The sequence below is a fragment of the Mastacembelus armatus genome, chromosome 13 (assembly GCF_900324485.2).
Source record: "Mastacembelus armatus chromosome 13, fMasArm1.2, whole genome shotgun sequence".
NCBI classification, from domain to species: Eukaryota; Metazoa; Chordata; class Actinopteri; order Synbranchiformes; family Mastacembelidae; genus Mastacembelus; species Mastacembelus armatus.
Genome location: NC_046645.1, coordinates 14,937,138 through 14,960,675, shown reverse-complemented (window position 1 = coordinate 14,960,675; position 23,538 = coordinate 14,937,138). Strand labels below are relative to the sequence as shown.

Below are 23,538 nucleotides of genomic sequence, written 5' to 3'. Positions count from 1 at the left end.
CTCAAGTGGGAAGCAAATAACTTTTTATGAGTTTGTTCATTTTATTCAATAGTGTGCTCTGTGTGGGTGCTGCAGTGGCCCCATCCTGTTCCTGACCAGGGAGAGGATGGGGGCTGTTTATCTACAGACCCTGATATCCACCTTGAAACAAAGATTCACTTCTCAACAACCATTCAAACCCATCCAACCCACGTCAAGCAACACCCAACTAGTCCCCAGAGTCAGTCACAAAACTGTTGGGCTGATAAGTGCTGGCCACAGCTGTACATGGCAAAATAACATTCTCCAGGACAGCTGTCAAAATGCTTTTTGTTATTTTCAAATCAAAGTTTAGAATTTTGCAGAAACGATTTTTGCATCAAAATAAATGACAAATGTACAGTGAAATAAGAAAAACAAATTTTAAAGAAAAAAAAAAATTGACAAATATTTATGCTAGCTGCACTTACTTATTCTTCAAACAAGACTGTTTATGTTATTTATAGATCTTTCACCAACACTAAAACATTGTTCCTTTGCTGCATAAAGAAGTATGAGAGAGTTTCATTTTCAGCAAGTTTATTTCAGTATAAGTGATTTTGAAAACACCTCACACTGCTTCTCCAAACATTTAATTTTTCTTGCAACCTCCAAGATAAGCAAGCAAGACATTAACATCTTAAAACATAGCCAGGGCCAACATGACTAAACTGTGCCAAACACCTCACATTTTGAAGTAAATTATTTGACAAGAGTTGACATTAAGATAAGTGGGGAGCAAACAGTCACATAAAAAAAAAAAAAAAAAAACAGTAATTATACTTTGTATCTGTGTAAAACCTGACTAAAAAGAGACTAAGTGGCCAGCTTACAGCAGCTGACACAGAAAGGAGCAGTGTTGTGACAAAATTAATCAAATGCCCAAACAGAAACCTCTTCAGCCTCCTTAGCCTTGTGTATGGGTAGATTATGTGTATGTGTGTGTGCACCATTGTGTATGCATGCATGTGTTCTATCATACAAACAACACAGAAACCCACTGCGTTCTAATAAGGCATTATGTGGCGTAACACCAAAGAGAAACTCCACAGAGCAAAAAACAGCATCAATGCCAGAAAAGTCTGCATTTAAGGCTAGAAACAGAATAAAGTATATGGTGGTCAGGGTATAGAGCTGTGTGAAGTCAAGATGAAGTCTTGAAGAAACATTAAATTTCAGTACAGACACCGTTTAATGATCATGGGAAGAATGGGTTGAAAGAGTTAGGATGCAGGAAGTATCTGAGCATTATCTGACAAAGAAAAGGTTTGTTGCTCTGAGTTGATAATTTGGGCTTTTGAAGGTTATAACAGCTGAAATCTGCCTGCAGACACTGGTCTACAGGGTACCAACATTGGCCACAGTGGAATGAGTGCGTTGCAAACTCACTGTAGCAAAGACGAAACCAGAGAGTGTGCAATAACTTCACATGTGGTGAATGTAGCATAATGAGCTGGGACAATACCTTAAAACATACAGATAAAAAAAATACATTCATGAAGACATCTTGACAAATAAAACAAAAACAAAGTCATAGAGCAGAACACCATCAGTTTAAATGGCTCACGCTGACAAGGGCTACTGAAAAAATTTTTTGCGTTGACACATTTATAGATGTGCAACAGTGAGATTACAGCTAATATCCTCACTGTCCTTAAAAAAAAGTATGTTTCCGCTCATGTCCCTCTAAGAATCTTGTCCTTCAGTTTTAGTTTTATTTGTTCGGGATTTGAGTACAAGCACATTTATAAAAAGTCAAGGTAGAGAGGAAAATAAAATCTTGAATCCTATTTTTGAAGTTCTGTTGTTAGCCCATTAGCTATTAGTTTGCTGCCAGCCATTAATCTCACAGCTGATCCAGTGCCTCTTCAAAGACTAGATAGACAGTGCTACTTAAGCCATGGTAGTGATGGTGTTGCTGCACTGATGTCTGCTCCGACACAATTCCCTGAGAACCCCAAACACACTTCCTCTGCGACTAAAATGCAAAATGCTTGGGATGAAAAGCTGTGGTCCTGAATTCTAAAACAAAAAGACATTTTACATAACAATATGGTGCAGCATTAAAAGGAGAAGACATATTAAAAGCCAGTATTTACAAATAATTCGGACCTCTGCAATGCTATAAGGGTTTCTTTTCCCCTCAAAGACAGAAATATTCTTGTACTATGGTACATGTGTTGCCTCTACAGACATACAGCAGTGTGCTGGTGGTGGAAAATAAAAGTACCTATGGGGGACACTACACAGTGCCACTGATCAATCCAGTCACTGATCTGTTTGGTTGAGCTGTGTGTCAAAGACATTGTTAGCATGTTTATAAGAACCAACAGTTTCCACACTGGTGACCAAAGATGCAAACAATTCAGACTCTGAAAAGCTAAACTTCCAAATCTCTCACACTGGGTACCAGTTTTACATACAGTATACTGCTATAGTACACACTGTATAGTATAACCAAAATATGAAACTATTACAGCTCCAATAATTTTTATTTGTACATTTTGTGTATAGCATATATCTATAGATGTTTGTTTGTGATTTTCTTTTCAGTGTGTGTACAGTATGTGTGTTTTTTAGCTGTCTATATTCCAGTCTCTGGATGCTTATTTTAAGCAATGAACTGCAGCTATGGATAGTGAGTTTGCGTTACAAATAGGACCTCTCTTTCCCTGGTGCGCTCCTCAAACTAAAATCCTTCACAGTTTGCTTCAGTGTCTGTTTAACATTATAAAAAATAAGTTATTGCGCATCCAAAAAAGTGCATTGTATATTTGAAAAATAGCTCTCTCTCTTTACACTTTTCCATTTTTCTTCATTTATCCTATTGGATGGCGGCAAAGTTTCAGCCTGTTTCAGCCCTTCACTCCATCATACCACGCCACTGATGGGAGTGATGGGGTTTAAAGAGGAGCAGAAGAAGAGAAGGGGAGAGCGCGGAATAGGTAATGGAGGGATAGGTTGCTACGCGATGACCATGGGAACGTCGTCCGAGAAACCGCTAATCATGGGAGCATCTTCATCATCATCACCTGGAGAAGAAGAGGAGAGAGAAAAGAGGAAATTTTACAAAAATATCTTCACTGTGGGAGTTGCTCGCTGCATCTAGCGGCTAGGAATTTTACACTTCTATTGACATAAATTGAATTGACAAAAACAAAACTACAAGTATATATTGTAATGCCTCTGCTGGATAATAACACATAACACTGCTAACATATTAATTGTAACAACTTCACATAACGTTATGTCAAATGTTGTGTTTATAGCTTGTTTTGCTTCCCACAGATGACAAAAACCCATCAATGCAACAGTTCTCGATGCTACACCTCTAATTTGCACAGTATATTAAGGCATTTTTACTGAGAATCTATGGTGCTTTAATTACACAGACAGATGAGCAACATCATAAATCAGAGCCATGATGTGAATTGTGATTCAGATTAACAATGACTGTATGGAAATTAGTGCCATAAATCAAAATCATTTGGCTTGTCTAGTTTCAGAAAGCAGCATTTCTTAGATATGCAGATCTATAAAACACACAGATGAAAAGGAACACATGGGGGTTCACCTCTTCATGAGATCTTCCACTTTTTGTTTCTATTTGAATAATTTACTTCTATTCCCCTCTGGTAGGAAGACCTAATTCTCCAATTCGATGTTGAGTTGATTTTTTTCTTAACCTGAGCAGCCACAGGAGGTTTCTAATTCTAAAACAAGTAAATGAAACCCAAACTGGTCTCCCACCATTTGCCACTTAGTTGTGTAATGTGTTCTCCTTAAAGTGCCCAGTCAAGTGAAAGAACCACGTGTAGGCCCTGAACACTAACTGATCACTGCAGTGTCAAGAGAGTTTCTCCTCAACAATACCTGGAAGGTCCAAGCCCATAAACATCCATGCAAAAAGAAAAAAAAGAACACAGTTTCTTACCCAGTTCATCCCCAGAGGAGAAGATGGCAGAGCCCAGGCGAGAGTTGTAATGGGAGTTGGCAAACGCTGTAAAATTATTTTGCAGTCGGCGGTGTCGGAGGTAAAGTGCCACCAGGCCACCACACACTCCGAGTAGCAGAAGGAAGAGGATGGGGACCACCACTGCTGCCATGTCCCCTGAGTGGCCCTCGTTGCCGGAGGCATCACTGGCACCTGAACAAGTGGAAAGGAACATTTCCAGCATAAATGAAAAATCATGCCTGTGTTCATCATTTACAGCATCTGTGAACGCAATTTTTTGCTGCATCTTACATTTCAACAAAAATGTAAATGCTCCTGTACCTGCAGTCAACTGGTTATAGAGCAGTAGAGCAGGTTCCCCACACAGCTGACCGTTGATCAGGCATCGGGCCTGCACAGAGAATGTGTAGTTGTGTGCCATCATCAAGCTGTTGATGCGGAAGTAAGTCTCTGTGGTGTTTCCCAGGTAGACTGTTTGGTTGGTCACACTGTCATATACATGCACTTCATACCCCTGTAAACAGCACAAGAAGAATAACAGCACAGATGCACAGAAGCTGAGCTTCTTTAACACACTTTCGACTACTGTACTTGCAGATTATTGTACAAAAATAGAGTGCTTTAAGGAAACCGCTTAGGAGGGTGGTAGAAAAGGTTGTAACTCTGTAAAATGCAAGATATTAGTCAGTGTTGTCTCACCCTGTTCTCATTGAAGCCCTTCTCTTTGACAGCCAGACTCTTCCAGAAGAGGAACACATGATCTTTTTCTGTTAAAATCTTCAGGGCCTCAGGAGCTGGAAGTGGAACTGCAGCAGGGGGAAAAGCTTCCTTAGGCTAAATATTTCTTTGTAAGGACACAGTGCATACATGTGTTGTGTAGTCTAAGTATGTTATTGTTAAGAAAGCAGCAGTTCTGGGCACTGGTTATACTTAAGTACTGGGGGATTTAATGCCTTAACAGTAAATTACATGAATCTGTAGCACAGTTACAAATACAACATACTGTGCCATGATGTGCTGCAGCAGTTACAAAACCATAACCAGTCTGCAGTTTAAGTAACAATAACCATGCATGCAATTACACATTAAACAGGTATTAACAGGTATAGGGTATTTGTGAAGTTCTAAATCTGTTCTGATCTGATTTTTTAGATGTTTCAGTAATAGCTGAAACTTCATGGCCATGTTGACAAGTCGCATGTGGTGTAGTTCTAAACAAACAAAATGAAAAATCAAAAATATCCAGTGGAGTACTGTGTGTGTAACCTGTGCTCAGGGTGAAGCTGGCCTCCTTGCTCATGTTACGTAGGCGGACAGAGATGCTGTATCGTCCTCCAGGCTCCAAGCCTTTCAGCAGGTACTCCACTGTGTTGTTCTGCGTGGTCAGCTTGTAATCACGCTCCACCTTACGGATCACGTCTCGCACATGGATCGCATATGTCTACAGATGCAGGAAGACACAAACATACATTACATACCAACATCTGAAAAGTAAGTAAATAAAGGTTACAAACAATTTGTACATCTAAATAGCAGATGACAGGGTTTAATGACGTCTGGTACACTGAAAAACAGTTTGTCTTCCCATTCAGACAAATGATTATATTGCATATTGGTATATTCCCTTTATTAGTTAAGTTCAATGTATTAAATGCTACATTAAGCAGTACATGTTTTGTAAGTACAAATTTTCTTGCACATACAATAAAACACACAACAGACACAACAGTCTGTTAGATTTAAGAGCTGATAGGTATCCCATGAAATGCACTGCTGCTGAATTAACAGCACCTGTCAGTACAGGTTTGAATATCAGCATTTGCATAACTGATTCTGCAGAGGAAATTATTTTTTCCACCCCACTCTAGCTGGTATCATAACACACTCAACAGATTATACTCCTAATGTTTCTCACTATGCATGCATGCATGCACTATGCATGCACTATGCATTCATGTCACAGTAACATGAAACAGTGTTGTACCAGAGGTGTGTTTGGGGCATCATAGGGCGGCTGCCATTTCAGCGTGGCCTGTGTTTTGTCTACTCGCACACGATGGAGGTTCCTGGGTGGCAGCCTCTCATTGGGAATCATTTTCACCACAGCATAGTCAGAGGGTGGACCCACGAAGGGAGAGACTACACGCACCTGAAGACAAAGACAAAAAATGCGATTTGAGATCATTCAGTAATGAACCAATGACACGACACAAATCATCAGTGAATAAAAATTGATCAGTGCTGCCCTCAATCACCCACTCAGACTTCCTCTCTCAATAAGGCATCCCTGTATATGGTATTGCATAAAGTTTTAAGCTGTAGTCTAGAAATAGAACACCTATATACTGTACAGTTAGCCTACTATTAATAAATTGGATGCTTGCATGTATGGAAAGCATGCCAACTAAAAGTGTCTACAAAAAGCTTTTTATTATAATGCTGGGCTTGAACTCAGTATCCCATGATCCCCTTCTCTCTATATACTGTAAATTATTTTGATGATTAATGCTCTAACTCCTTTATTAATCAAAACTACAGAGCATTTATTTTAAGTTTTATATAACATTAGCACTTTATCTTTATATTGTGTGAAGCATTCCAAAGGCTTTGCTGTTGAAAATAAATAAAAATGGTAATGCCTTGCTGCTGTTCCTTATTAGGACAGGAACAAGGAGTTTTAAAATGTCACTGGTCTATGGGAACTTGTGAAGGTTATTTTTCATTATTACATGACAGCAGACAGTGGATGGTAATAAGAGCATAGAGGCATCGGGCCGCCCAATCAAATTCAAATTGTGATACCTGCAGTTTGGTCTGCTGCCATAGTTGTTAAGTACAAAAGGATGTACCTGTTCCAAAGGTAAAGCAGTAAGAGTGAATCTATAGCTCTTACATGAGAAAGTGGCTGGGAGCACCAGCTGCCTCAGCAATGTGATCCTGTATGTGAAAGGGATTTTGGCACCCCTAATAACCAGTTCAACACAGGAGTTTAAATGAGCAAGAGCAAGACTGGAAGATGCTGTTAGAATGTAGGAATATAGCAATTTAAAGTACATCATCAACACTCAGCAGGGAGAAAGTGAAACCTAAGGGAGGCAGTTTTACAGGCACAGGCTGAAATTAAGCACAAAGACATCATAGGGCAGGTACAGCATGGATGGAGTGGGTTTGGTCTGAGCATCATAGGGCAGGTACAGCATGGATAGAGTGGGTTTGGTCTGAGCATGTCAAAGCATGCACAGTGACTGACAGGAGGAAGCTGTTTTGTAGAGGAGTTTAAGGAGCCAAGAAAAGGCTGCTACATGTGAAAGAGCAGTCTCTCAGGCCAAGCAGGGTCAATGAAAAGTAGAAAAGTAGAATCTAAGCTAGAGGGAACTGTGGGAGATGTAGGCAAGTACAGTAGGAATACCATTTCCACCATCTTCCTAAAACCTTAGCAAAGTGAGCTATGGATCTGACAATAGCATGGGAGGATGCAGTAGAAATGGCCTGTGAAAGGAAGAGGCTTAGATATACAGAGCTGGCAGCAGAGGCAGAAGGGTGTGGGTGGAAACCTAAGGTCCAACCTGTGGAGCTAGGCTGTAGGGATTTTGTTGTTGCTCAGTTTTTCTATTAATTGAGTTGCGTGTAAGTGGCTGAAGCCTAAAGCAGGCAGTAAAAAATATGGCCAACACTGCAGTCCATTCCAGTGAATCACTGTGGCTTAGAAGAAAGTGAGTGACTAAGGTAGCTAAGTGCAGAGTTTGTAGTCTGTTCGCAAGCAGCCTTAAACAGAAGCATGAGGTGTGTTGCTTTCTAAGATGAATTAGCAGATGATGTCTGGCTGCTTTCTTTGGTAGATAACCAAGATGAAGTGGAGTCTTCCAGCTGCTGTAGCCTTACCCAAGCAAATACGCTGCAAATGTAAGGGTGGGTCATGCTCTCATTTATCTGCTCTTTGCTTGGGTGAAGATAGAGGTCAAGAACACTTTAAAGATATACTACATAAGAGAGCTCCATTTTTCTGAAGGAACAGTAACTTCTAGTAGGACTAGCATGAACACTTTAAAGTAGGGATAGCAGCTGGATTACTAAGTGGGTTGTGGGGTTCAGATGACACCCAGAACAGCACACTGCTGCTTAGCCTAAGCAGATACAACACAGAAGCTGGGTCACTCTGAGCATTTACTGTTTGCTCTGCTGAGGGTAGGAATTAAAAGCAGCTTTCAAGTTTGTCAGCTCGGTGGGAGGATAGGTTAGGGTTAGAGAATGGTGTCACCTGTCATGGGGCCCAGCAGATTTAGGATATGCACAGCAGGCGCCAGTGATTTCTTTGTTAGCAGAATTAGCAAAAGAATTTGTGTTATCAGCAATATTTTTAACATAGGGTATATGCATGATATGGTCCATCAGATTTCTACAAATAAAGCACATATTCAGTACATAGCAATATATGGCAAGCCCTCCCGTCATACTGTCCCTATTTTCTTTTCTTCCTTGTTTTACCAGTATGTTATAAAAATATGAGATTCAAATGAATAAAACAATTGAAAAATGAACACAAAATTTCCACATCTACATATACAGATACAAAAAACCCCAATAATTAATAAATAAATAATTTAAAAAAAAAAAACACAAAGTCACTTCTTTATACAATTTTAGAAGAATCTCAAAAATACTAACCAGGAAGAGATACTGTTCATCACTGTCCACTGTGATTGTGAGGCTGAGAGAAGTGGTGTGGGCCAGGCGAGGGCTCCTGTACAGATCCAGGAACGAGGTGGCATAAAACACTCCATACATCTACACACAAACACACACACCACAAAAAAAACAGGTGCATATTTAGTAACAGGCTTTCAGTAAAGGGTTCAGTCATTTAGCAATAAACATCAAAGTTGTTTTTATTATAACGGACAAGCCTGAAGAGGTATAAAATGTATCAAATGTAAAAGATTTAGTAGCATTATGTGGTGAGATTGCGGAATGTATGTTGTCCGTCACCTTAAAAACAAAATGTGACTCCTTATCTAGTGTTTGTCCATTCTGGGCTACTGTAGAAACATGGTGGTGCACCATGGCTGCCTCCATGAAAGGAGACCTGCTCCCTATGTGGATTTAAAAGGCTCATTCTAAGATTAAAAAAATACAACAGTTCTGCTATTTTGCTTTTATTCATTGTAACATTAATTTTGCTTTGAAAGAGAACTTCACTGATTCATTGCACTCAATTGTTTAATTTAAAAAAAGAATCAAAATGAATGCAGAAGGACGATATTGTATTCCATGCATTTGTCTTCGGTGCCAAAACTTAGCAATAACTCACAATGCACCTACACTACCGACTGTTCGGTTAGGGGTGTGTTATGTTAGTAGCGGCTGATGTCTCCTCTTCCCAAGACCTGTAAATAAAATTCTGCATTGCATTTCTGGGTTGCCCAGCCGAGATTATTTATGTACAATTTACTTTTCATGTCATGACCCAGTAAACACATACAGTTTGATTGATTTGATTTAATTTAAGCATTTATATGTAATTAAATGTAAATGACGACTGGAGCTCTGAAGTGTGTGTTTTACCTGTGCAGGGGATCCACTGATGGTCCAGCTGCAGTCGACAGCCGTCTGATTCAGAGCCCTGGCTTTGAGGAGGGGTCTGTCTGGCTGGGTGCCAGTGGTCTGATGACGTGATAGAGCAGTGGGGCTGTCTCCTATACTGGTGTGAGCCCACACTGCCACTTCATATATGGTTCCTGCTGTCAGGTTTGTAACTGGAAACAGACAGCAAACATCAAATACCTACATAGAAATGATGATGGGTGGCCGTTGACTTCATCTCAGAGGGCTCCAATACCTAGACAAAGACTCATTATTATCATTAATACTAAATAGTGCACCTTTGAGAATCCCCTCTCTGACTGTGTAGTTCTTGCTCTCCTTGACGTGGGTGTCAAACTGCCAGGACAGAATCACAATGTACTGTTTCACCTTGAAGAGACAACAGGACAGGACATTAGTCATTCTTATATAGATAGAGACCAAAATTTAAGAGGTGTTTTAAACAGGCATACTTACATCATACTGGGAGTTTATACTGAATGAAAGACTCATGGAGTTGGTGGTGATGCTGTCAGTGATCACAGAGGGAGGAGGCAGAGCTGCAGCAGAGAACAGAAGGACAATGTAGAATTAAAACTTTTGACAAGGACAAAATTTCTTGCTCTTCCTCCATGTTTCACATACATTTTTTTTTTTTTTTAAATTTTCCTCACCTTCCTTCCAAGGAGAGGCTGAGTTTTATTAGCTGCAGGTTATCATTGTAAAAATCAATCAAAGTAGAATCAACACGTGAAAAGAGCAACACGTGAATAGATCATTTAACTCCCATTTGCACCTGCTAAACACCAGTAGGTGGCACTGTTGTAAAGCTTACACAGCTTACCTTTCTTAGGTGTGATGGATTTAACCTCGGTCCAGTTCCCTACACCTCGACTGGTTACAGCTGCCACCTGGGAAAGATCATTTCAGCAACATCAACATTTATACATACTGAAAATGACAATGTCACCACTGGATACCGGTAATTGTGAAAAATCAAACTAAAAAAATCAAAATTTTATTTTACAATAGTTTTTTAAAATGGTGGTAAAAGGAACACTCTGTGAGTGTACTTCTAAGGTTATGTGGACCAAAAGTAGTTCAAATAACATCGATGTGAGGACAGAGTGGCTCTTTGAGGGTTAAGGTCAGAACTAGATTAGGGGAGAGGAAATGTATTATCATTGTCACAATGAGTGTTCTCAGAACTATTGAAAAAAGGGGTGTATGTGTTTGTCTTACCCTGAACAAGTACATCCTGTCTGGTTGCAGCTCCTTCACCACAGTGCTGGTTGTGGTGCATCTCTGTGACGTCCAATCTAGACCTCCATGCTCACTGTATTCAACCTGGCATGAAGCACACACACAACATGGCAGTTTAAGACATGTTAAGAACATGTTAGAACATCCTAGCAGAAAAGGTGCATGCTTGTCACAATGTCAGAGTGTGACAGAACATCTCTGCATATTATTATATGTAGAATGACTATCAAACCAATTAGACCTTTGTTGCTTACTGAAAATGAAATTGCCCCCCCCCTTTCAACCCATCAATAGTCTGAGACCACAGATTATACCAGACGAAAACAGACAAACAGATAAAATTCAAATAACTTCCTACAAAACCAGTCCTGAGAGCAATTATGAGAAACACTTTAATAGCTATGTTAAAATGCCAGCTGGTCCCTGACACAGCTCTGCTTAATGCACAGGTTCCCACTGGGTTGTTGCTCTGTATGTGGCTCATAATATATCACAGAGATATACATGTACCTGCTACTACTTATTCTGGTGACGTGATAACATGGCCATCATGTTGGTATGGGGAAGCCTCTGCCCAAATTTATGTATGTGTATGAAAGCAAGAGGTTCGGTTTTCTACAAATGACAGATATGTATCTATGACACAAGATACTTAGTTAAGTTAAAAATCAGGATTGTTATATCACAATACTTTAACTTTTATGGAAAGTGATACTTCTATAATGTTTAGGAATAATTTAGATAATAAAATAATGACTGGTTATAACCATATCCAAATACCAAACAGTGCAGAGGTATTCAGGTCAGTCACCCATGCTGATAGTGTCATTAGAATTTATGAGAGAAAAAGGACCTACAATGTATTCCCTGACGAGGCCGTGTCCTTTGTCAGGAGGACTCCAGGAAACCTCCACCTTCCCATCTTCACTCTTGTCACATGACAGCTGCAGGTTCCTCGGAGGGTCGGGTACTACAGCACACACAGAATTTAATCAGACCTCTTTGATTCTTGTCAATATAATTTTAAATGGACTGTCCATTAATCAAGACTCAAAAACACTAAATGACAAAGGTGAAAACATTTCAAATTTTTCCAAAACTATTAAAAGTCAATAACTGACTCTTTTACAAAAAGAGATCCTTCACATTGGTGCTAAAAATCTTATCTTATCTTATATACACAGTCCAACAATTCGCACTGCATGTCAGGATAAAATCAAGCCATGAATCCCAAGGAACTCTCCAGACCTCTGTGATAAAACTGTGGTGAGGCATAGATCAGGACAAGGGCATAAAAAAAATTACTAAAGCTCTGTGTGCTCCCAGTGGCACAGTGGTCTCAATCATTGTGACATGAACGTTTGGAACCATCAGAATGTCTGGACAAATTGAATAACTGGGTATGAAGAACTCTGGTCAGAGAGGTGTCCAGCAATCAAGCAGTCAATGTAACAGAGCTTCAGGAGTCCTCTGAAAACTGAGAACCCGAATTTAAAGGACTCTAGTTTGATGAAACAACAATTCCAGGAGATCTCTGAACACTACATGGCCAGGCTCTGCTCAACACTTGCTAACACCATCTCTGGAGTGAAGTATGGTGGTGGTAATATCATGCCATTGGTGGGGGGAGACTTCTTAGCAGAGGAATGAATGGATGCAGCTAAATACAAAGAAGTCCTTGAAAAAAAACTGCATCAGAGTGCAGTGACCTAGTTCAAAAGTTGGGATGATATGGCAGGAACAATGAGATAAACTGCCCAAATCCACGTGTACAAAGCCTGTAGAGACTGATCCAAGACGACAAAGCTGTAACTGCACCTACAGGGGTTTCGTTACTGACCTAAGGGTCTGAATACTTTGATAAAATAGAATTCAAATGTACCCTGAGTGAAAATGTACAAACTATACAGACTGTAATGTTAAATTATAAAAATTATTTTGTTTAAAATATTCATTTGAACTATAACTCTTCCAGAGCTATTGAAATCTTTCATGTGCATTTTGCGTTTGCAGTGTGGGCAAAGGACTTTGTATGTGTTTGTTTCTTTTAATAAAACAATGTAAAATGTTTGCTTATAGAGTTTAAAAAATGGCAGTAACTTGAAAGTGAAATCTAGCAGTAGCATAGTAATCACTATAAATTAAAAATGAGTAAACAAGTAAAAATGTAGTGTTTTCTTACAAGCAATTCTGACATAAATCATGTGTTACTCACATCCCTCTGGTGTCCTCACTGTTACCAACTCATTGGTCTTGTGCAGCTTACTGAGACATTGAGTGAGCACCTTTATTTGATAAGTGGTGTCTGGTTTCAGCACAGTCAGTTTATAGCTAGTCTTGTTGCTGTGAGTGTCCATAATTGTCCACTGCTGTGTGCCCACGAGCCTGTGGGAAAAAAAAATAAAATAAAATAAATAAATAAATACACGATAAGATACCGCAGGGCATCAGGGAACCATACAGCCTCACGTACTCACAGCTGTCCGTGTTACAGTGAAGTATAGCTGTAATATGACTGGTTGATTTTAATAAAAGGGCCAATGCTGGCACATTTATCAGTAAAGGAATGGGTCCAATTACACTTAGCCAGTGTACAGTTCTAGGTGACTGATGGCAGAGAAGAATTCACCTGTAATAGATGAGGAAATAGCATGAGTCCAGGGGAAGGTTTTTGGGACGAGACCAGGTTAGAGTAATGGCACCCAAGAAGTCTGGTGTCCACTGGAGGTTCTGGACTTTATAGGCCAAGCTGTCCGCTGGAATAAAAAGACAGAGAAAGATCGGCTCAGTTTAATTTTACATGACATGCAGTGATTATCACACTAGCAGTGCATGCTAACAACCAGTAGGTGGCAATACTGAACTGCTTTTAAACAATAGCATGTGGTTAGCTTGAAAGGCATGATTTACAGTGTTCTTAATGTTAAGTGGTTCATTTCTAATTCTAGCAAACTTTGTCATGGTGAAAGCAGTGTAGACCTACAGGTGCAGTTGTCCTCATCACTGTGGTCAGAGCAGTCCAGAAAGCCATCACACCTCTCACTGTCCAGCACACAGGCCTCACCATCAGAACAACGTGTCCCATTCACACAGGACAGATGTCCACGGGTTGCTGAAACACAAACAGGAAAAGTGCACTTGCATTATCTGCATGTGAAAGCCTAGAAAAGTGTCAGAAGAAAATAACAGAACCCTTTCACATTACCTCATCTTCTGCATTTAATTTTTAAATTTTTTTAAATCTGCATTAATTAATTAATTATTATTATTATTATTATTATTATTATTATTATTATTATTATTATTATTAACTGGTCATAAATTCTGATCTGATCTTCATTTAATTCATAACATTCACAACACACACGCAGCTGTAATTTTGCAAGTATTTGTTAAACCCAAAAACATGACTCTTGTCTGCTATGTGGGTTTATAGGTGAGACTCACGGCAGTCAGCTTCATCAGAACCATCCTGACAGTGGAGCTGTCCATCACAGCGTTGCCAGTCGGGGATGCAGTGGGGAGGGCGGCGACACAGAAACTGACCCAAAGTGCAACGGCCAGGGAAGGGTGGGGGGGGAGGGGCCTGAGTGGGTCCTGGAGCCAATGTCACAGAGCCATTAGCTGCTGACAGACAAGCATATAAGTGTGAGAATTAATTCGCTATTTGATATTGTGTCTTTTTATGCAGACTAAGTAGAATATATTTGAGTATATATATGAGTTTTGGTCAAATAAGAGACACATCCCAGCCAGTACATCCTCAAGCACGCACATATGTGAAAAACCTCAACCAATGAGAAAAAGAGGTGGCACCTGTCGGACATCCGAACTCATCGCTGCCATCGGGACAGTCAGCGTAGCCATCACACACCCAGGTGTTGATGATACAAGCTCCAGAGCCACAGTGGAAGCGGTTGGGGGCACAGGTAGAGGGACTAGGCACTACTGTGTGAGGAGTAACACCACCTACAAGGTAGGAATTTTAAATTAACAGACTGTCATAGATGAGAAATCTGATTTTTCAATCAGCTAAAACTCAGATTTCCAACAACCAGAAACACGGAAAAGAGAGTTAACAGACATACAGACACTTTTTTACACTATTTGCCCATTCACCCATTCGCACACACACACACTCATACACCGATAGAACAGCCACCAGGGGTTCAGTGACTTCAGCACATGGACTAGATAAACCGGTGATCAAGCCCCCAAAACACAGTCACTGAATTTTAAATAAATTTGCAATTTTGCACATCAGTCTCTACTTAACCCATAATGACATAATGTGAAGTGAAAAGATGTTTTTGGAAGGTATCAGGTATCAGTGAATGCAAACTGATGGGCAAAATGGCAATTTTATCCATTAAAAATGAAGCAGGTGTCTGTCAGACCAGTACATGTGCAAATATGGATAAATGTTGCTATTGCTGCCTTTAATTTACAGCTGACTGAGGAAAAAAGGGGGTGAGATGATGTCCACATCAAACCACTGGGCTGTGTTTAAATGATGTGCTGAGAGATTACAAAATGGAGTTTGTTATTGTCAGTATAGTACAGGACACCATTTATGATAACACATTACACTTTAACCTGAGAGTTGCACTGCTTCATCACAGACCAACTGTGTACCTGTACACTGGGCCTCATCAGACCAGTCCCCACAGTCATTCTCTCCGTCACATTTCCACCAGGTTGGAATACAGCGTCCGTTTTTACACTCATATTGGAAATACCTAGAGCAGCCCGGAACATCAGTGGGCGCAGCTGCAACACACAGAACAAAGTTAACATCAGACATTACTGTTTAAATATATCAGTACTTCTTCATTTTTCTGAAAAAAAATCAGCAGACCAAAATTATGTGCTGTCTGTTATTTATCCAATGTGTGTATTCTTCATGGTTCACACGCATATTTTGAAAGATCATTTATCAATAAACACTTGTCTACTGGATGTGATTAGAATAATTGCGGATACACTTCCCACTCACCACAGTTGGCTTCATCCGAGTAATCCCCACAGTCGTCCATGCCATCACACTTCCACTCCAGGCTCACACACACTCTGTTGGCACACTGGAAAGTGTAGGCATCGCACACTTTGCCAAATTCAGACGGTGTGGCTGAAAGAAAACGCACACACACATTAGATTTCTTTTAATTTTATTAGATGTCCTGCAACATCATAATTTGAAAAAAGTTCAGTATAAACAATTCCTTGTTGTTTTTGTCAGTGTTGCTGGCAAATCTCTTAACATTGGTTCATTTATAGCTTCAACTGATAAAAGTGTAGTCTGGGTTTTGAAAAGTGCAGATTTGGATTCTGTTCATCACTGAGATAATGAACACTATGCACTTACAATACATTGCTTAAGGGCCTTTTCACAAAAATATATCAAAATCCCACAAATTACATGTTTATAGTATTTGGAAAGTGAATCATGTAATCATAATGCCCCAGTCCTTAATTTATTTTCCAAGGATCAAAGTAAATTAAAGTATTTCAAATAGGTGTTGAAGGAAATACATGTAAACATAGGTCTTCTCTAAGTTCAATCCAGAGATTCAGAACAGGTATGTAAGTGGTCCTCACCACATCCAGCATATTCAGCATCCTCATCAGATCCATCTTCACAGTGTTTGATCCCGTCACAAACCAGAGACTGAAACAGACACTGGGCTCGGTTCTTACATACAAACTCCATGTATCGAGTACACAGGGGGTCTGTGAAAGAAACAAACCAGCAAAAATTTTCAACAGACATCAGTTAAATATTACTGTCCTGTCTATAACTACCCTGAGGCTTAAGAGAGTTGCTTTTTGTACAAATACTGAGGTTACTGTTACAGCTTTCCTAAAAAATTTACATACCACTGGCACAATTTGAGAAATATTTTTGAAAATATAACTGAAAATGCAGAACTTGTGTGTGTTTTAAAATCATAAAGACAACTGTAATGAGCACAACTGTATAATAATTCACTAACTAACCATTTTTTTTTTTTTTTACCACTGTACATTTGACTGTATATCTTAGGACTACTGTGCATTCAGCCAAAAAGCAGGACATTTGAAAGTCACATGCAAAATTTTAACTATACCTACCATATGGTCTGTATTTATTTACATTTTGGCAATTTGGCATCATCAATGGTGTGCTGATTAGCTATTAGAACTTCAATTTTACATTACACCTATATATATTTTGTCATCTTTGATTTCTAAGATACCAAACCAAACCTAAAAATGTGACGATTCAAGTTTTAGACATATCAGAAGTGTCTTTCACATTTAATATAAAATCATGTGTGTGTCTGACAAAACACTTCAGATCACTCACCACAGTTGTGTTCATCAGCTCCATCTGGGCACTCACGGATACCGTTACAGTGGGCGGTGGCTGGCAGGCAAGTGTCATTGGAGCAGAGGAAGCCTTTACACTGAGTTCCTTCTGGAAATACAGCACAATATAAATATATAAATACAGTAAAATGTTACTGCCAACAAAGAAGCATTGCTTTAATCACTGTTCCTTAGCTGTAACAATTTACCTCTTGCAATTATATTTGTGCATTTATGTTGTGTGTTATAATTCCAACAGTTGTTGACTGAAGCTTTCAAAAGACACATTTTTATACAATATTTCCAATGTGATCAGTGGAAATTTTTAAAAATAATTAGTAGTACACAAACCACTATGCATCTGATCAGACAGCTGTAATTCAGCGCTTTCACTAGGATTGTGTATCCATTGATTTAAACTAATTAAAACATATTTCATGTTTTTTCTAAATCTCTTACAGAATACAGAGTGATTCACTTACACCCAATCCATTTAAAATTAAATATATACCACCAATATGCTAAAAGGGCCAGACAGCTTACCACAATAGCGAGGATCTTCATCTGAGTCATCTTGACAGTCATCATCACCGTCACACATCCAGCGCTGTGGTATACAATGACCTGTGTGACACTGGAAGCTACTTGCTTCACATGTGTGGTGGCCAACTAGAGACAAACACGGATTTAACAAATGTGGGAGGCTGATAATTACATGACAGTGTATTTATGTTTTCTGTGCCTGTGATAATATGTGTTGTCTCATGACCTGTAAGGGTACAATGCCACTGTAATACATCATGTTGTCTTACTCCACAGTTTTACAATGTATCGTGGAACTAGTAACCTGTACAGTTGGCCTCGTCTGACCAGTCTCTGCAGTCGTTGTCACCATCACAGCGCCACGCCTCACGGATACAAACGCCTCTTGCACACGTGAACTCCCCAGGGCCGCACTGGTGAGACTCTAAGAAATATAACCACAGTATAGTTTGTGGTTGTAAGAAACTATGTAATTTCAGTTTAAGTAGTGAAAAGTAAAACCAACTTAATTACAAGTGTCAAGTTTGACTTAGATGGGTAAAAATTGTTAAGTGTTAATGGCCAATTTAAATGTAGATGTACAAGGGTAAAATACTACACTCATTGAGTGTAAGAGGCTGGCAAATAAAATACAAAAACAACAAGAAGAAACCAAACATCTTCTCAGATACACTGTGTCCAATAAACATTTTAAAAAGTCATTCAATGTTTAAACACAGTACAGTGTTAAAATACTTTTTCACCTAGTTGTGGACAATTCTCAAAATATTAATTATACTACAGTCTTCAAGTGAGTTTCAGTGTGCTATATACTATTTTTTTAAACATACTGTATTGTACCACACCAACATATTTTTAAACACTGGAAAAAAAAAAGTATTTATCTGGTAATCTAGACATGACTGGTGGGATCGCACAGAGCGCTGTTCTTGCCTCAGTATTATTTGCTCAAGCAATGGCTTGACAGCTTCAATTGTAAGTGAACATTTGTATGTTTAAAGAACTGTTGCTGTCAGGTAGATGTTTGAGGGAATTAAATGCTTTTTTTTTTTTTAGCTTAAAAACTGAATGATTACCCTATTTTTACCAATATGATTTTGGAGTCAAACAGAAGTCCCTGCTGTACTGAACCCTGCCAAAGCATTGTGTATGTTAGATATAGAGCTCATTAAACCTACAGTTTAGCCTCCCTTTACAGGTCATGCACTTTTACTAGAATCAGATTGTAATTTGCAAGGTTATATTTAATTTCTATCATCAACACATTTGATACATTTCTGTCCTGCAAGGATAATCTCTTTTTTTTTTTTTTTTTTTTTGTAGTGAGTTCATTTTCTGGTTATTTTATGAGCAGGTATATTTTTAAATAATATTTTGTATGATCTCTGTTAATTGTGTTGATTATTATAATCTATTGAAAACACAAAAACTCTCAATTACAAGCTTCACTTTTTACAAATTGCATATTTGCCACTGGTAACGGTAATATTTCTATAAAGAAATATCTGTGAGCACCTCCAACACACATGTACTTACAGCTACACAGACAGTAAACAAGTAGCAGCCTATCTTACCACAGTGCTCCTCATCACTGTTGTCTCCACAGTCGTCTTCATGGTCACATTTGAAGGACAAGGGGATGCAGGAACCTGAGGTCATGCAGCGAAACTGATTGGATGGGTCACAAGTCGTAGTGGCTAAAAAGTTATAGCACACAAACAAAGGCAAATAAATAGGAGTAGTTTTTTTTCCAAAAGGAATGGCTTTTTGATTTACCTGCCCTACACTGTGTGAAGACACATGTTGCAGAATACTTACGACACTCCTGTTCATCACTCATGTCTCCACAGTCATTGTCACTGTCACACTTCCAGATGCTGCTGATGCAGCGACCATTGGAGCAGCGATACTGGTTGGGCAAACAGCTGTGCTCTGATTGGAAGAAATGAAGAATCACATGGAACCATTAATTAATCGGCCAATCCACTCAGAGGAAAGCCTCATTTTCAGCAGAGACAAGATCATGCATTTCACAGCACATATCTTCATCATCCTACACTATGTGACTTTGTCTTACCAGTCTTGACACAGGTGTTGTTTTGGAGCTGGTATCCAGTGGGACATTGGCACTGCAGCTCACCACTGGGCAGGGTTACAGTTGGAGCACCATCTGGACAGACACATGTGTGTCTGTGGCCAGGCTGAGGCAGGCACAGCAAGCTGCAGGGCTGGTCAGCACAGGCATTGTGGCCTGGTAGACAAAAGTTCACAACCTCAAGATGGGCACTATTACGGTCTTGTTAAAATCAGTTTTGACCATGACTGTAAATCTACCTATTATCTATAATATTTCCCTAAATTAACACAGTGTGATTGCTTTAAACTTATCTGAAGCTGTAAATAGAAGTGAACATTGATTTTCTATTTTTGGCTATGATTCCACACTTGATTCCTCACCTCGATTTTTCCCCTTATAGAAGATCTTGAGATCCATGACACCAGTTAATCTGCCAACAATCAGCTCATTGCTTTGGGAACCAGCTTTTGGAGCTTTAAAGATTCCCATTCTGGACCAATCGTCCCAGTACAGGTCATTCTGAAAAATCCATACAACAGGAAGAAGCTTCTGAATGCTATTCACTAACACAACAACAGATTTGTTATAGTAAATCTAATCCAATGTTTTTTGTCCTGTAAAAGACTAATGGAAAGGCTAAACATAGGGATTCATACACTCACCTTGAAGACAGCAATGGCATACGGGTGGGGCAGCCCCTCTAAGAGTACGCTCCGCTGGCCCCCAGTAAAGTCGGCCCTCTCAATGCGGTCGCTATAGGCTTCAGTCCAGTACAGCCAGTGGTCGTCAGCTGTGATCCCATTTGGCCAGCGGACACCCTCCGACACGATACAGGACACATTGGTTCCATCCATGTAGCTCCGGTAAACTCCAGCTGCTCGATCACCCCAGTCAGTCCAGAACATCAGACTGTGGGAAGTTTTCAGCATGAATAAAAGTGGGATTTTTTCACTGCCAAAGTACACTTTGTGATGCAGTTCTAAAATACAATCAATATTCATCATATAAGTGCTTATAGGAATTTTATGTTTTTTTTTTTTTCCATTATAATTGAGATTCATTAAATATTTGATCTAAGGTTATAGAATGGCAAAAAATTTGGCTAGGATACTGGGCCTGGGTAATTCCTTCCTTACACATAAAAGAGAGACTGGCTACAAAAATAGCAATATTTACCTCTAATAAAAGAGAACAGGGAAGTGGGTACGTTGAGGCAGACATTACTTAATTTTCCAAAATGACGAAAGCAGAAAGGGAAGAAGGGAAAAATGCATACCCCAGTGTGGTAATTGTGTTGACAAGCTGAACTCATCTCAAATAAAAGCAGAACTGCCTTTGCAGAAGTGGAACCAACACTTTACTGTAGTGCTTATGCATCTGTGAGTGTATGAGTATGTGTGTCTCAGTGTGCTTTTACCTCTCTCCAGGAAGCAGAACCAGAGCCCTGGGATGTTCCACGACCGAAGAGTCGAGTAGAGTGTGACGCAAGTCTCCATCAGGGTTAGAAACCTTTAAACATAACAAAAGTGAAACATTTTACATGTCTGCAGGATGTATCAAGTTCAGTTTTACACTCTAAATAACCTCTGGAGGGCTGGAAAAAATAAAGCAATATCCCCTTGTTGTGAGTTTGAGTGAAAAATGCAGTATACAGTTTAAGGTGCCACCTTTGCTCCAGCACAATCAGCCTCCCTGTGTAAACTCAACAAAGACCACTGATGTATATTTCAGCAGGGGGTTTCAGGAAGCAGGATCTACACAGCTAGTCACACGGACTTGCTAATCATGTTGTTGAATATTCGCCATATAAGCACGATTTACATGTTGTGGAAGCTAATTGCTCAGGTACAGTACCATAATTTACCTTGATATTTACACTTACATAAGCAACCAGATGGAGTCTGAAAGGACAGTGCCTTAGATGAACTGAAAGAAATTTACTAAAGACAAAGTAAAGAAGCCCATTTTAGATAGCAATTTAACCTTTTGAGTATGTCTGTAATAACAGTTTTTATTACATTTTGATTCTATATGTAGGTGAAACCTCCCCAACCGACACCTATCCCCCACCAAAGGAAACATAAGCCCAGTGCAAATGTGACTTAGCCCCTGATCATTTCAACACATAAAAATAAAAAATAAACCCACACAATTATAGACACAATATCAAATGCCTCAGTGTGACACAAGACTTTGACACACCACTTTTAACCATTTGATAAAATCAAATTAGTAATACACTCAATGTAACAGTATTCATATGTAACAACAACTTAAATGTAAAAACAGCATGGTACACAATGTAGAACAAGAACACACTCTTAAAACTGTGATTAACAAATCACTCCAAGTTTCATAACAATATATAAAGTCTGGACTAGTGCAACCACTTTTAAAGAACAGAGCTCAGATGTAACTTCAGAAAAAAATGCAACTAGATTGGTAGCCTCCTCAGTTCTATGAACTTCCCGTTTTTTTGTTGTTGTTTTTTTTGTATGAACAAACTTTTCCATACCTCAATCTTCTGCGCTCCAGCGTCAACCCAGTACAGCAGTCTGCTGATGGGGTCAAAAGTCAGTGCCTCCACATTCTGCAAGTCTTTCCTCACTACAACCTCCTGACCTGTACTGCCGTTTAGACAGAGACGCTGCAGGAGACAGGGAGACAGTCAATAGGACACAACCTGTGGAACTGTGGCATGAGTATGACAAACAAAACAGACGACTGAGGTGCATAATGCTGTGTAGTTATATTCATTTCCCACAGAAAAACAGCTTGACGGAATCAACTTTTAGCAAAGCTGTGGCTTATAAACAAGCTTCTCTTGAACCTCTGTGCTTATACCCCTGCTTCACATTGTATTTTGACACTGTAAACAAACTGTCACAGCTCTGGTCTGGGTCAATTTAAATCAACTGCTAGTCTGGCTCTCTCCGCAGGAATTCCTCACTAACCTGTATGGTGTCCAGTGAGATGTCAGCCCAATACAGGCAGTTCCTGTCATAGTCAAAGTCCAGAGCCACAGCCTCCCTGAGGCCGGCCAGGGGCAGGGCCTGGTCTGTACCCGTGGCCAGGTCATACCGATGGATAGAGTTCCTCACCGCATATAGGATGAACTCATTACTTTCTGCAAGAACATAGAAGATATAGAAGATATGACTGATGAGAAGAGACGATATGTGTGAATGGACTGTAGCTGCTGCAAAATGGGTTTCTAAATGTACTGAATTAAGGACCCAAACACTTTTATAAATGTAAGATTTCAGATTTTGAGTTTGAAAAATCTACAAACATTTTTTCACTTTATCCTTATGAGATATTGTGTTTAGACAGATGGCTAAAAATGGAAACTTTATTCATTTAAAATGTCATCTTACAGAACAATAAAGTGTGCAAAAAGTGACGTGGTCTGAAGCCACTGTACATACTGTAGGATCAGGGACAATGTAAAAGGCCATGTGCTGATTAGCATGCTCACTAACTAAATCTCCCTAGGACAAATTGGCCTCTCTTGATAAAGGTAAATTAATTGTCACTGTTGCTCAGTAAGATCCCACTCCGCATCCCACATTCCATGTCTCTCATCAGGGCTGTTTTTTATTATACTTGACCCTAGATGCCATTCAGGTGGCACCAAGTGTACTGAATAGCAACACATGATTTAGCAAAAGAGCAGTGTGCATCACATGGACCGGCACACACAAACACATTCACTCTTTCCCAGCGCACTCCCTTCAACACTCACAGACACAAA

At 39.5% G+C, this 23,538-nt stretch overlaps 1 protein-coding gene across 2 annotated transcripts in view; it reads right to left on the bottom strand.

Moving 5' to 3' along the window:
* Positions 1-541: 541 nt before the first annotated feature.
* Positions 542-23,538, bottom strand: part of sorl1 (sortilin-related receptor, L(DLR class) A repeats containing) — a 73,625-nt gene continuing 50,628 nt past the window's right edge. The window contains exons 17-48 of one of the 2 annotated variants that reach the window (XM_026318398.1): positions 22,739-22,911; positions 22,300-22,431; positions 21,202-21,293; positions 20,447-20,693; positions 20,165-20,303; positions 19,785-19,958; positions 19,526-19,639; positions 19,282-19,404; positions 18,012-18,131; positions 17,708-17,833; positions 17,163-17,273; positions 16,415-16,546; positions 15,813-15,944; positions 15,452-15,586; positions 14,633-14,785; positions 14,264-14,443; positions 13,800-13,928; positions 13,446-13,572; positions 13,032-13,201; positions 11,674-11,786; positions 10,796-10,900; positions 10,398-10,464; positions 10,031-10,113; positions 9,853-9,943; positions 9,536-9,726; positions 8,639-8,758; positions 5,958-6,122; positions 5,240-5,414; positions 4,673-4,779; positions 4,295-4,487; positions 3,953-4,165; positions 542-3,050 (exon numbers count right to left, since the gene is read on the bottom strand). In XM_026318398.1, coding sequence (XP_026174183.1) covers positions 2,983-3,050; positions 3,953-4,165; positions 4,295-4,487; positions 4,673-4,779; positions 5,240-5,414; positions 5,958-6,122; positions 8,639-8,758; positions 9,536-9,726; positions 9,853-9,943; positions 10,031-10,113; positions 10,398-10,464; positions 10,796-10,900; positions 11,674-11,786; positions 13,032-13,201; positions 13,446-13,572; positions 13,800-13,928; positions 14,264-14,443; positions 14,633-14,785; positions 15,452-15,586; positions 15,813-15,944; positions 16,415-16,546; positions 17,163-17,273; positions 17,708-17,833; positions 18,012-18,131; positions 19,282-19,404; positions 19,526-19,639; positions 19,785-19,958; positions 20,165-20,303; positions 20,447-20,693; positions 21,202-21,293; positions 22,300-22,431; positions 22,739-22,911 — 4,400 coding nt within the window. In that variant the 3' untranslated portion in view covers positions 542-2,982. The remainder of the gene's footprint in view (positions 3,051-3,952; positions 4,166-4,294; positions 4,488-4,672; positions 4,780-5,239; positions 5,415-5,957; positions 6,123-8,638; positions 8,759-9,535; positions 9,727-9,852; positions 9,944-10,030; positions 10,114-10,397; positions 10,465-10,795; positions 10,901-11,673; positions 11,787-13,031; positions 13,202-13,445; positions 13,573-13,799; positions 13,929-14,263; positions 14,444-14,632; positions 14,786-15,451; positions 15,587-15,812; positions 15,945-16,414; positions 16,547-17,162; positions 17,274-17,707; positions 17,834-18,011; positions 18,132-19,281; positions 19,405-19,525; positions 19,640-19,784; positions 19,959-20,164; positions 20,304-20,446; positions 20,694-21,201; positions 21,294-22,299; positions 22,432-22,738; positions 22,912-23,538) is intronic. The other variant, XM_026318406.2, reaches the window with a different exon arrangement.